At 41.4% G+C, this 14,805-nt stretch overlaps 1 protein-coding gene across 1 annotated transcript in view; it reads left to right on the top strand.

Annotated features, from left to right (window-relative positions):
* The window catches only part of LOC143282821 (uncharacterized), a 37,236-nt gene that overhangs the window by 22,155 nt on the left and 276 nt on the right, over window positions 1-14,805 (top strand). Inside the window, exons 11-18 of the mRNA XM_076588628.1 lie at window positions 3,171-3,849; window positions 4,152-4,312; window positions 5,357-5,562; window positions 6,982-7,205; window positions 9,244-9,340; window positions 10,885-11,040; window positions 11,968-12,089; window positions 14,445-14,802. Coding sequence (XP_076444743.1) covers window positions 3,171-3,849; window positions 4,152-4,312; window positions 5,357-5,562; window positions 6,982-7,205; window positions 9,244-9,340; window positions 10,885-11,040; window positions 11,968-12,089; window positions 14,445-14,504 — 1,705 coding nt within the window. The 3' untranslated portion in view covers window positions 14,505-14,802. The remainder of the gene's footprint in view (window positions 1-3,170; window positions 3,850-4,151; window positions 4,313-5,356; window positions 5,563-6,981; window positions 7,206-9,243; window positions 9,341-10,884; window positions 11,041-11,967; window positions 12,090-14,444; window positions 14,803-14,805) is intronic.

The following is a 14,805-nucleotide window of genomic DNA, read 5'->3' as shown; positions in this document are numbered from 1 at the left end:
GTACGTATGTATGTTTGAATGTATGTTAAAATGTATATATGCATTGTGTGTTCATGTGTATGTGTTGTGTGTGCGTGTGTGTGTAGTTTGCGTGTTGCATTTTGGTGTGTATACGTGAAATTGATGTGATGTGTCATGTAAAAAAACACACATGTGTTTTGTAAAGCAGCTAGAGCAGATTTCTGCATAATGTGCTATATAAATATCCATTATTATTATTATTATGATCTCTTTGCAAGATTTTCCACACATGCTGTATGTAAAAATCTCCTAACTGACAAATGTCAGTATTTAGATATTTATTACTATTAGTAATAGTAGTAGTAGTAGTAATAGTAGTAGTAGTAGTTGTTGTAGTATCATTTGTTGTGTCATTTGTGTATTTTGTGCTTGGTAATTGATGTGACTACAAACATAATTTCTAGGGAAAAAAATCCTTTTCACTCCGCTGTGCAAACTATTTTCAGCCAAAAGTCACTTACCCTGGCATTGTTTTCAAAGGGTTTTGTTTTTGAAATGGCATAGACTTGTATTATTGGATATGGACTGTACAGTATAAACAGTATTCCCTTCTAGGGCAGGTTGTCAAGGGTTGATTAGCTCTTTGGATTTATTTTGAGTTGGGTGTCTTCTCTTTTCTTCTTCTTTTTTTCTTGTTTTTTTTTTTATTTTTTTTTTTTTTAAGCAGATGAATTGTAGCTTATATGGAGCAGTCAGCATGCTTTGGCATCTTGAAACTAAACCTGTTGAAATCATGCTAGAAATTCTTGGAGGTTTTTTTTTTGTGTTTTTGTTGTTGTCCTTTTTCTTTCTTTCTGTCACTGTTTTATTTTTCATTTCTGCCTTTCATGCTCCATTTGCCACTATATGTTCTACGACTCCTTTTTGTCTTTTTCAGAACTTGATAACTTGGCACTTTTATGATGTTTTTTTTGGGGGGTGGGGGTGGGGGTGGGGGGGGGGGGTGCTGAGAAAAAGCACTTTGCCTGTTGACAGTTTTTGTTGCGTATGCATTTCTCTTTTTCTTTTTCTTTTTTTTGTGCTTTACAATATGATTATGATAATGTCATTTTTTTTTTTAAAAAGTGTTTGTTTTCTTATGATCATCCTGGTGAGAGATTTGCATTGGTGGAATGGCTTGTGGCAGGGCCATTTTCTGGGTTTAGTTGCTAATTTGACTGTTGTTGTGCATCCATTTTGCTTTATTCAGTGTTGCCTGGCTGGGCCCGATTGATGGCACACTGAGCCTGCTGTCAGAATGAGTTCAAATCTAAGACACACAAGATAAATTTTTTTTTGCATTTTTGCTGAGCACCATGGTAAGTTGCTGCTGTGGTGGTGTGAGTGTAGTGGAAGATATGTCTCTTTTTCCCAGTCCCTTGGAGGGACCACATCACCTGAGATGGGTGTTGATGTTAACTCTTTCACCGCCATAGGTGACTTTAGTAACCCAGACAAGGGTCTTGTCAAAAAGACCATTTATCACACTGTAACAAAGCTTGGTGACTTTAGTAACCCAGACAAGGGTCTTGTCAAAAAGACCATTTATCACACTGTAACAAAGCTTGGTGACTTTAGTAACCCAGACAAGGGTCTTGTCAAAAAGACCATTTATCACACTGTAACAAAGCTTGGTGACTTTAGTAACCCAGACAAGGGTCTTGTCAAAAAGACCATTTATCACACTGTAACAAAGCTTGGCAGCTGCAGTCAGTTTCCTGGGCAATAGAACAATGACTAACCTTTGCCCCCTGACGTAGTTTGAAGTGAATGTCCATTGGGTTGTTTTGACATAAATCTGATTGTGTGACTGAGAGCGTTGAGCCTAAAATATTTGGCACTGGGAAGTGTTTTTCACACAGAAACATGGCATTGAAACAGTTAAACATTGAGTTGATTGATAAGCTTAATTCTTTCAGCCTGGGGCGAGTTTTTCAGTGTGGTTTTGTTTTGATGTCTTGCTTGACCTGTTATATTTACCAGTGTGGATAGCTGGGATTCTGACCAAAGAGAATTCAATACATAATTCCTTCACCTTTAATGTTTGCCATTTATATTAACCCTTTCAGTCCTTTAAAGTTTTCTGCCTGTGCAGCCTTCCCAGCCTGGCATGTTTTGGCCTGACTGTATCAATGGGAAGGGGTGCTTCACTTCAGGCACAAATTTATAGCAGCCGCTCAACTAATAGATATCAAACTTCACATTATGACTGAAATGTAATTTTGAAACAAAAATTGCTGAAGTCTCAAGACAAAGGATGTAATAGTATACTTGTAACTTTAAATGACAAACAGAAATAGTAAAATGTCAGCTTCTGTCGATGTTGAAGGATGTGGGTTATCTTCTTGATTGAAATATCTGCCACTTTGTCTACAGTGGTTGCTAATTTCATCTCCTTCACTTTCCCATGAATTATCGAAAGAATTATAAGACCAATCATCATTATTATCTATGTTGAATTCACTGCAAGAGTCCATAATTTTATGGAGCTCTAAACTGCGCAGTAAACCTTTGATGTTTCACCATATCGATGCGGAAAATCGGATAAAAAACGCACTAATTGTTTGATTTTTGGAGTGAAACTTCACATGCCAGTGAGGAAGGAAGTTAAGTTGGAGTTACTTCCCATACCTAGCAGTTTAATGCATAATAATGAGCTGATGAATAAGTTTAAATAAATGGGTTTCTTCGCACGCCTGTCAGGCGGGCTTAGGCGGAGAACAGCGATCAGCGGCACACGCCTCTCAGGCGGGTGCAAGGTTGAATGAGTTAACTCATTCTGCTTCAGGTACAAATCAACTCATACCATGATTACTTCCCCTGTGGACCAGGTATGAGTATTCTTGTACCAACACACTATTCTAATTTCGTTTATTCTTGCTTTGTACAGTTCCCATTCTAAACTGAACCATTTTCGGATTCCGGAAGCATGGAAATAAAGCTTTGTTCAACTAGTTAAATCAACAATTCTCCATTTATTTTTGCTGTTTTAGTGAACCAGCCTTTTTATTCAGCAGTGGTCTCATGTAGTGCTGGTCCAGGGGAGTTGTAGTAGGCATGTAGCTGTGGGGTAAAATGAGTTAATAATAGATTTTGGAAAAAACAAAAAAACAAAACCAAACTACCAACCAGTCTGATTATTTTATAGAAAATTGATTTCTTTTCCTCAGGGAGAAATATTGCACGCTGAACCACAGACTGGCGGTGCAGCAGTGGAAGAGGTTCGGACCCAGCGTCTTTGTTGTCCTGCGCTGGATGTCTCACCGCTTGGCCACACAGCTGGACCACACAACCACCACCACCACCACCACCACCCACACCACCACCTCGAACACTGTCCGGGCCAGACCCCCCCAGACCCCTCCTAGACCTGCCTCCAGCATGAGCTCCAGAAGCAGCACGTCCCGGATCACCTCGCGCCCCACTTTGGCCAAATCTGGCAGCGTCATGGCCAGGGAAATCCTGACGGAGGTAGAGGTGGTCTTGGTGCAGTCTCTCCTCAACTTTGTGCTGTGCATGACGCTGGTGACGTGCAAGAGACTGACGAACCCTCTGGGTGCGGAGGACGACGCTTCCCCGAAACCACCCCCGCCACCGCTGCCCTCTGGTAGGGGCAGCTCTTTGAAGAGGACTCCAGAGCCGTGTGGGCTGTGGGTGGACTCCAACCCCCACCTGACCCACAGCTCCAGGCAGCCGGTGGTGACCCTGGAGGACATGGCCCGAAAACAGCAGGAGGACGCAGAGAAGGAGGCGGTGTTGGACAGGCGGCGGGTGAGGAGGGGGCTGTTCAACGAAGGGCTCTTTGAGCTGCTGACCCCTTTCCTTCACCTTGCCGACCCTGAAGTCAAGGTGAGGCAACTCTGGTGGTCTTCTAGTTGATGTGTAGCTTGGTGCGCCCAAAGCCTGATCAGCGCTTTGGGGGTTATGTGTAGGTCAGGCATCTGCCCTTTCAGCGGTTGCAGTGTAGTTTATATGGATCTGTTTTATTTTTTTTAGTTTATACATGTACTATTCTGTGACTGAATGCTGACATTACTTGGTGGTACTGATAATTAAGTTTGTTTCCAGATTTTTGAAAGTGGTGGTAGTGATTCAGATTGTGGTGATAGAGCACACCTGTGAGTTGTTGTTCTCTGTGTGTGGTGTTGCAGACCTTGTGCTGTCTGATTCTGCGCACATCGGTCCAGCCTCTGGAGGAGAGGGGCGTGGTGTGGGCGGCACATGGGGCGCAGGAGATGGAAGGTGGGGATGGGGGCAAGTCCTACAGCTCCTTCGGTCACAGCTTGTCTGCCCTCCGGTCAGGGGACAGAAGGTAGGTGTGATACGGTATGTTTGGCGAACAGTGAAGCGAGAGCTGTATTATCAATGGTTTCTCCATTACGATGGGAAATCATTTACAGTTTAGTCTTTTGTGAAGGACAATGACTCTCAAACTAGGAGGCAAGACTGCACTGGCTCTTAGTGCTACAGCCTTGGGGGCTAGCTGGCCTTTGGGAACCATCCCAACACGGACTGTCCTAAAACCCTCTTGGCCGAGAGAGTTGGGATGTAACTTGGGCAAGACACTCTCCACTATAATCAAATTCTAGCCCAAATAGTCGGGGCAGTAGTTGTCTCCTCTGCTGTTCTGATGGTCACAGTCGGACACGACTGATTATCATATGGTATGATATGATATGGATACATATATTGATAGTTAGTGGTGACCAACTGACCATCAGGACAAGCAAAGGAGGCAACTGCTGTCCCAACTATCTGGGCTGGAATTTGATAGTAGTGGAGAGTGCCTTACCCAAGATACATCCCCACTCTCTCGGCCAAGAGGGTTGTAGGACAGTCGGTGTGGGGTTGGTCCCCAAAGGCCAGGTATTTATCCACCCCAAGGCTGCAGCACTAGGAGCCAGTGCAATATTGCCTCATAGTTTGAGAGTTGTGGTCCTTCACAAAAGACTAAGCTGTAAATGAATTATGATTGCAGTGGAGAAACTATTGATCATAGAGGTCTCACTTTGCTGTTGGCTGAACTGTATGGTTTTGTCAGTCTGTGATAAAAGCTGAGCATTGAGCAGTGGACAGGAGATACAAAGGCCACAGTGTTGTCACTCTTTATTTGTATCATTTGACTTCTTTTTTCTTTTGAATCTAGTATCTGTGTGTGTGTGTGTGTGTGTGTGTGTGTGTGTGTGTGTGTTGACATGCACCCGCTTTGCCACCATATAATGAAAATGCTACTTATATACGTGTATTATGTTAGAATTGTCTAAGGTATTGATGTGTGCATGTGCATTGGTGTGTACCTGTACACAAACTTGTGGCATTGCATCCATGCATTTAGCAGAGGATCGTCTGTGTGAAGGACTCACTCAGAAGCGACCATCGGCTCAAGAAAAGCTGAGAAGTCGATGAACATTGCCCTGCATTGCATGTCTCCGGCCACTGCCGCTGTTGTCAAGGATGCTTTGGGTCTGTGCTCCCAGTCGGCATGCGAGACAGTGTCTGAGAAGGTCATGACCTCTGCACAGCGACCTGGGACGAAGGGGACGTCAGTCAAAGATGGTGTCGGTGCGTGTTTTGAATTAGTTTGAGGCGTCTCCGCTTCCTGTTAGTTGATTGACAAGCAAGGTGGATGTGTGTGGGTATGCATGAAAATTCATCTTGTACATGCATGCATGTGTCTCTACAGTGTGTGTGTGTGTGTGTGTGTGTGTGTGTGTGTGTGTGTGTGTGTGTGCATAATATAAGTTAATATATACTTACTTTTGGGTAGAATGGTTTCATGCATGAATTAAGTATGTATGTGCATCTTTTTCTTCTTGCAAATTTAAAACTGAGGAAGTATATGTTCTGTGATAAGACTGTGAGGGGCATGTAAGCCATCATACAACGCATGTGAATAATCAGAAACATACAACATACACAAGCAGTCAGAAACATGACAGCCATAATTGTGAAGCAGTGAAGCAGTTTTTAGATTTAGTAAACATATGAAACGAATAGACTATTTCCCATCAGATATTAACTGATAAACTACTCAGGTTTTGTATTTGTATTTGTATTTCTTTTTATCACAACAGATTTCTCTGTATGAAATTTGGGCTGCTCTCCCCAGGGAGAGCGCGTCGCTACACTGCAACACCATCCATTTTTTTGGTACTTTTCCCTGCGTGCAGTTTTATTTGTTTTTCCTATTGAAGTGGATTTTTCTACAGAAATTTGCCAGGAACAACCGTTTTGTTGCTGTGTGTTCTTTTACGTGCGCTAAGTGCATGCTTCACACGGGACCTCGGTTTATCGTCTCATCCGAATGACTAGCATCCAGACCGCCACTCAAGGTCTAGTGGAGGGGGAGAAAATATCGGCAGCTGAGCCGTGAATTGAACCAGCACGCTAAGATTCTCTCGCTTCCTAGGTGGACGCGTTACCTGTAGGCCGTCACTCCCCTGCGTGAAGTTTCTGTGTTCACCATTCTCAGAATTGTAAGCTCAGTGATTACATTTTAAATATTTGGTAGGCCTTTGATATGAGATTTTATAGGTCTGAGACTAAGGATGGATGGAACATTCTTCATGCATCAAAGGTGCTTTTGTTCTGATGTTCTGCAAAAGGAGGATAGTAGATGATGATTTAATCAGCAGCAGATTTGCACAAAATTATCTCATAATTTTCTCCTTTTTTTTTCCTATGCAGAATTCATTTGAAAAAAAACTTTTTTTTTGTGATTGACTTTATATAAGAATTGTGTTGGTTCTGGGTCTGTGAAACTGTGAGTGTGTGTGCGTGCGTGTGTGTGTGTGTGTGTGTGCGTGTGTGTGTGTGTGCGTGCGTGTGTGTGCGTGTGTGTGTGCGTGCGTGTGTGTGTGTGTGTGTGAGTGTGTGTGTGTGTGTGTGTGTGTGTGTGTGAGTGAGTGTGTGTATGTGTGTGTATGTGAGTGTGTGTGTGTGTGTGTGTGTTTATAATTCAACTTCTATCCATTTCATCAGATGGATGGACATCAAACACCACTCCTTCAAACACCAGCAGCTCAAGGTATCAATCATGGCTTGGTCTCCGCCCCCTTGCACCTGGCCAGCCAATCAACAAGGAGTGCCAGCGGGCGGCTGTGGTGACATGTGGCTCTCAGGCCATTCAGAACCTGTTCTGTCGGTCTCCCAGCATCAAGCTGTGCACCCTGACCTTTCTCTATGACCTGGTCAGGTTCTCTTCGGTGAGTGTGATGGTTGGCAGGTTGTGTGCATGCCGTTTCTTCTGTTTTCTTTTCATGATTGATACTTCGTTTGGTGCAGGTTTTTAATTTTATTATTTCATTTTATTTTAATTTTTTAACATGTATATAGGATTCTTTCAAAACATTGAATTAGTGTTTGACGGGCTCATCAGCCGAGTGGTTAAAGCGTTGGACTTTCAATCTGAGGGTCCCAGGTTCGAATCTCAGTAATCGCCTATGGTGGGTAAAGGGTGGAGATTTTTCTGATCTCCCAGGTCAATGTATGTGCAGACCTGCCAGTGCCTGAACCCCTTTTGTGTGTATACGCAAGCAGAAGATCAAATACACATTATAGATCCTGTAATCCATGTCAGTGTTCGGCGGGTTACCAAAACAAGAACATACCCAGCATGCACACTCCCGAAAACGGAGTATGGCTGCCTACATGGCAGAGTAAAAATGGTCATGCACATAGAAGCCTGCTCGTGTACATATGAGTGAAGGTGGGAGTTGAAGCCCATGAACGCAGAAGAAGAAGAAGAATTAGCGTTTGTGGCAACAGATACGTGAGTGCAGTTTCTTCTATTCTGTTTCATGATTGATACTTTGTTTGGTGCATGTTTTTTTTGTTGTTGTTTCTGTTTTTTAAGGTATGCATATAGGATTCTTGCAAAACACTGAATTACCATTTGTCACAACAGATATGTGAGTGCAGTTTCTTCTATTCTCTTTTCATGATTGATAATTCGCTCGGTGCAGTTTTTGTTTTGTTTTTTGTCCCCAAATGTACATGTAAGATTCTTTCAAAACTTTGAATTACTGTTTGTCACAACAGATATACTAGTGCAATTTTTTCTATTCTCTTTCATGGTTGATCCTTTGCTTGGTGCATTAAAAAAAAAAAGAGAAGAAATTCAGTATGTATATTATAGGATTCTTTCAAAACATTGAATTACTGTTTGTCACAACAGATGTCTCTCAGTGAAATCTGGGGGCTGCTTTCCTCACATTTTGTTTTTCATTTTTTTCTGCCTGCAGGTGTACTTGTTATATTGAAGTGGATTTTTTTTTACAGAATTTAGGCAGGGATTACCCTTTTGTTGCAGTGGGGTTCTTTTGTACGGCAACATGTGTGCTGCACAAGTGACCTTGGTTTTTCATCTCATCTCAATGACTGGCACCTAGACCAGCTGTCAAAGTCTGGTGAGGTGGGAGTTGAAAATCCCAGTCTGTGTAGGGGACACATGCCCAAGGGCACTAGCTTTCTGTTTGTGTGCAAGGTGCAAGTCCGATTTGCCTGTTCCTGTTTCGCCTACTCTTCGATCATGCTGCCACCCTCATAGCTGCTTAAGAGTTTGACTCTTTGTCCTGTTTTGTCTACTCAGCTGTTCTCTCTATCTCTCTGTGTCCAGCATGCACATACACACACACAAATGTTTGTGCACACATACCACTATCAGCTTCTGTGAACACTTTTAATCTACTGGTCTCAGACTGGGCAAAACTTTGAGTGCTTTCAAGGCAGTGACTTCTGAGCGAATATGATATAATTCATTTATGATAAAGCTTGAATCAGTGAGCTTTTTTTTTTTTTTTTTTTTTTTTTTAATATGCAGACTGATGCAGTGTGTGAGTGGCATGCACACACACATGTGCATGCACACACGTGCACAAACACACACACACACACACAGAGCAACTAATTGCATAAGCAAACTGGGAATAGGCAAACCAAGATCACCAATTTAGTGAAAGGCAAATTGGGAACAGGTGAAATTAGAACAAGCGATTCAGGAATAGGTGAATTGGTACGACACTGTGCATTACCAGTAGGTCACTGTTCCACTACATTTACTTGTGAGACTGTGTATTTTATATGTACTTCTTGGAAGACAGTGAAGAAACAAAACTTTTTCTGTTGCAGTGGTGTAAAAGCAGATTCTTGGAAAACTCATGAATGCTCTGACATCATTTTTCTTTTGATACTAGCTGTTATGTATTTGAATAATGCATAACACATAGTGTGAAACTGTTGCAGGTGCCTGTTCATATGGAACTGTCTAAATGTGGCATTGTTCCCAAACTGTTGGACTTCATCCGTGTCAGTGAGGAGGAGGAACAGCTTGAAGTACTGGGTGAGCTTGATGGTCTGTGGGAGTGCATGCATTGAGTTTTGGGACAGAGTTTGTTTCTCATTCTCTCTCTCTCTCTCTGTTCCTCTTCTTTTTTGTAACAGCATCAGCTGTCGGGTATGATATGTACTTTGATAATAGAAATCTTTACTATTGGCAGCTTAGGGTGTATGTTTGTCTTTCAGTTGAAGATCTGGATTATTAATGAATGCATGGGTTCATTTTAAATGGACAAGTTTGAAACTTTCCCATGTGGGGATGTCAGGGGCTCTTCTGTATAGATAGTATAGACATTTTGGGGGTAGGGGGTAGTATGCCAGTTATCATACATCATTTTGTGTATCATGTATAATCATGTGTGTGTTCAGATTATGTTCAGCTCACTCCGGATGAATAGTTCTATCCCATGCTTTTCCCTACAGATGACCAATTTGTTAGGGTTTTGAAAAGAATCACAAAAAATACAAAACAAAGTAACTGAATGAAATTCACTGTACTTGACCCACTGAACCCTCTCCTCACATCATGTGAACGCCCACCCCCCTCCCTCTTCACTGCTCTCAGAAGCTGAGTCACTATCAACACCTTCTTGCTGGTTGTTTTCTTCACTGTAGATACTTTATTCAACGTCTTTTTCATCCTCGTTGATGTTGAAACCTTAAGTTTGAAGCATTTCAATCGCTTCAGCAGCAGTAAAACCGCTGTCGTGATCTAGTATGCTCCAAAAATTTCCACTTGTATTGCCTGCGATGCCATTTTCGATACGTATGCAGATTAGCTTGTCGTGTGGGGTCCTGAACTTGCTGTGGAGTGTGTTGTTACCAAATCTCATGAAGAAACTTTCCATTCGACCCTTGACATGTTTGCAATGCCCAGTGTAGCTGCAATTGTTATGCTACCCCATGAAGAAAACGTGGAAAAATTTTTAATTGTTGAAACCGCTATAGCGTTCTGTTGTCTGGAACACTAACTTACGTCAGGAACGCTATAGCGTTCCATTGTCCGGAGTGAGTTAAAAAAAAATCCTTTGGTGAAAAATTGACAGGATGTCCTTGGTTTGTGTACATGAATGACTGTACTTATGTGTAATTTTTTCTCTTTTTTTTTTTTCTTCCTTTCAGGTTTTGCAGGATTGGTATTAACTGTTTTCAGCCCAGATATTGCCATGTGTGGTCAGAAGGGGCTATGAGCAACAATATTTAATAAATAAAGGTTGATATTTAGCACAAGTTGTATGGAGCATGGTAGACGATGACAAGTTTTATTTCTTAGCATGAATATTAGGTGTGCATCAAAGATAAACTGTCCTGCTGCCCACGTTACAGTATTTTCACTGTCTCCATGGTGATCGCACATTTTCATCATTACAGTAAATTTGTATTTTAATCTTGTGCTGCAGTTTCAAGTGATGGTAAAGGTCTTTCGTCTCCATTAGAGTGTTTCATCTTCCTGATTGTGGTCGCTCATTTTAATGACTATGAATGAGTATTTTTTATCTTGTGCCACAGTTGTGAGTGATGGTAAAGATATATCGTCTCTGTGTGCAGCTCTGAGAACCCTGGGACTGCTGACCTCCAGTGACTTACGTCTGCAGCAGCTGTTCTCTCATCACGGAGGTCACACCTTGCTGATGGCCTTGACCCGAAATACCAATGCCAACATAAGAGATCAGGTCAAGGTCACTCTGAGCACTGTCACAAAAGGTGAATGGACTGACAAGTATGATTTTGACTACCACTATGATCAAGACAACAGCCAGACACTTTGAAACAGTTGACCTTAACTCTTTCATCGCCAAGTTTCTGTGGCGCCAAATATTTTAGACTCAACGCTCTCAGTCACACAATTCAGTTTGTGTGAAAGTAAGACAATGGACTTGTTCATTTCAAACTTGGTCATGGGTGCCAAGTTTGTCAATTTTCTGTTGCTCGCAAAAGTTGGCTGCAGCTGTCAAGCGATATTATAATGTGATAAAAAGATGAGTTTAACATGACCCTTTGCTGTTGCTTGAAGATGTCAAAGTGTCTGGACTGATACATACATGCCACACAACATACATACATGCCACACAACATACACATGCCACACAACATGCATACATGCCACACAACATACATATATGCCACACAACATACACATGCCACACAACATGCATGCATGCCACACACATGCCACACAACATACATACATGCCACACAACATACATATATGCCACACAACATGCATACATGACACACAACATACATATATGCCACACAACATACATACATGCCAACACACATATATGCCACACAATATACATACATGCGAACATACATATATGCCACACAACATACATATAGGCCACACAACATACATACATACATGCCACACAACATACATACATGCCATGCCACACAACATACATACATATATTCCACACAACATACATACATACATGCCACACAACATTTGTTAAAAAAAATAAAAGAAACAAATCAAAAAGAAAGAAAGAAAGAAAAACACAGGTGCCTGACTTTCACAGAAACCCAACATGCCCACCAGGCCTTGAGGTGCTGGTTAGGCCTTGCAGTGACCTGGGTGTTTGCAAGGAAAAATCAAACTCAAAGAATCATACTTGTCTGCTGCAGGTCAGCGATTTGGTCAGGGTTCAAAGGTGCCAGGTCAGAGGCCATCCTCAGCGCCACTGAATCGGCGGCAAAGCTGTCCTGCCAGTGTGTCTTCTGGTCCTCCACAAGACATCTGGGAGCATGTGAGTGCTGCTTTGTCCGTGATTTGAACCACCATGACTGTGAGATTGTATACTTGATCTGCCTTGTTTGGACATGTTTTGAGTTATCTTACTTGTTACTTGGAAGGATGAGGCTGATTGCAAAGCATAGGTAGATGATGCTTGCGGCAGTTTATCGTACAGATTGTTAGTGTATAGAAAGAATTTATTGCAGAGATTAACAACTAAATATTTTATCACTACTAAATAGCCATATTGTGTCCATGCATGAATAAAGTTTGAGAAATCAAATCCTTGAAAATCATCCAGCAGTTGCAAAAAAACAACATCCTTGCAATCTCTAACACCACTTCCTCCTTATCGTGCACACACATAATGCCACACCAAGACTTTCAAGGACTTAAAAGCATTTTATTTTATACTCATATTAACAACAAAGAACTGCAAGCAAACAGCATTACACTTTTTCACTTCACAATTACTGGTCTTGAATCAAACAAAGAAATGGAAAGCATTTTTCCTAAAGAGAGCAATATCTCATGATCTGTTCACCAGTAAATTTGTGTATTCTGTTAAATATTTTTATGGGAAATATATATATTTTTTTAAATGACAAACTATTTATCAAGCAGTCACTCCATACCCATTTACATTTTAATCAAATCATAAACCTGCACACACACACACACACACACACTTTTGTACATCTTTGTCAGCCAGATTTATTTATGGGCACTGATAATTAGTAATAGCATCCCCCATATATCAACAGTCATAACAGTAACAGAGCACAAAAAAAGATCATCAAGAAAAATCACAATAAAGTACAATTTAAGTAGTCAACAGGAGTATTATTATGAAACAAATCAGTTGCTACATCCGTATTTGAAATTGAAAAAAAAGTTAGTTGCAATAGTCAGTCCACACAAGTTCAGCTGCTTGAGTGCACATGCTACACACTTTGACATTATTTCAGTGAAGCTCAAGCACAGATTCACTGCTGCAAGAACGCAAGAATTTTAATGTAAGGTCACCGACCTGTATACATTTTGGGTGCACGTGTTACTTTTCCAAAAAGATTCACTGCTGCAGAAAACGGGATAAAATTGTGTACAGTGTGAAAAGTTAAAAAAGTGATAATTGTGGTGATTTGTCAGTTTCAAAATAAATGAACAGCAAGTGTCAAATCACCATGAAAAATGAACATTTGATTTTTGTATATTTCACTTCAAAACCACGTATGCACACACATCAAAGTAGGCCCAGCACATTTAACCTTGTGATTTTGCATCAAGCTTACCTCTGTGTCTGGGCTGGGGTTTGAGAAATGGTTCCACGTGAGAAGTTTTCTAATTGGCCGGTTTCTCATGATTTTGTTTTTCTACATTTCATTTTATTTCTTTATTTATTTGCTTACCTATTTTTATTTCTAGATTTACTTTATTTTATAGATTTATTTACTTATTCTGATTTATTTATTCATTAATTTGATGACATCCATTTATTTGTTAATGTATCCCTTTCTTTTCCCCTTAAGACCTGACTAAGCATGTTGGGTTTTGCTGCTGGTCAGGCATCTTCTTAGCAGATGTGGTGTAGCTTACATGGATTTGTCTGAATGCTGTGATGCCTCCTTGAGTAACTGAACTAGCTTCCCCATCAGCGGCGTTACCTCCACCATATTCTGACTCCCACCCCCAATACACAATCATAACCTGGCTTGTCTGCTGCAGTACACAGGGAGCTAGTTATTGATGTTAGGTCGCCAGGAGGCCACACACTAAAGGAGACTCTGCACTGCTGCCGAGTCACTTCAGTAGTGGTGAGTCATACCTGTTCCGATTCAACACATGCAAGACACTGCATACCAAGCCACTTCTGATGACAATAATTGCTTCATTGTGGAGCCAAATTGAACAATCCCTCCCCCCAGCCTCCCTTCCAAGTTGAGTCCATTGACAGTAACAGTTTTATGTAAGCTGAGCACCAACTCAGTACAGTGTGACAGCTCCATGTATACCAACATCAAATCAGTTTTATTTTCACCACAAAAAGCACAAGATGGCAGCAGAACAGCTGATATTTGCCAAGTGGTATCGTTTCACACTGAACCAGGTCAAAAAAACCACAATGTCACACTCTGACTTAAAGTATGGGAAGCTGCACTGATTCTTTGCTACATCCATGTCCAGGGCATAGGGGACATTGTCTGTATTGGTAGTTAAGTACATACGCATGGAACTCAAAAGCCTTACCAGCATGTTGGTTTAACGCTGCTTGTCAGGCATCTGCCTGTAAGATGTGCTGGAGCATGTATGGATTTGTCTGAAGAGAGCGACACCTCCTTGAGAGAAACGGAAACTGGTTTTGTTTCAGATCATGCAGCGTTGGGTTCAGGAGGACAAGGTGGTGGAGGTGCTCCAGAAGTTTAAGTGAACTGTCCCCCTGCACTCAGGTCATCTCACATGGGGTGGTGGTGCAGGGAGTTCGTGGGGCGTCTGTTGACTGCAGTCAGGAGATGGCCCTGCAGTGCTTTGAAATATTTCAAGTGCTATATTTGCTGGGTTTTTATTCATTGTATGATTGAGAGGGAGTAGAGTTTTTGTTATGTTTTTTTTTTGCATGGTTTATTCCTTTGTCATTATTTCTTTTTAAATGATGGTGAAGGGGCAAGGTTCATTTTTGAAACGTTTATTCCTGTGTCATTATTTTTTAATGATGGTGAAGGGGCAAGGTT

This window comes from Babylonia areolata, chromosome 6, assembly GCF_041734735.1.
Source record: "Babylonia areolata isolate BAREFJ2019XMU chromosome 6, ASM4173473v1, whole genome shotgun sequence".
In the NCBI taxonomy this organism is placed as follows: domain Eukaryota; kingdom Metazoa; phylum Mollusca; class Gastropoda; order Neogastropoda; family Buccinidae; genus Babylonia; species Babylonia areolata.
The sequence above is the reverse complement of the archived record's forward strand: the minus strand, read 5'-3'. Positions and strand labels throughout refer to the sequence as shown.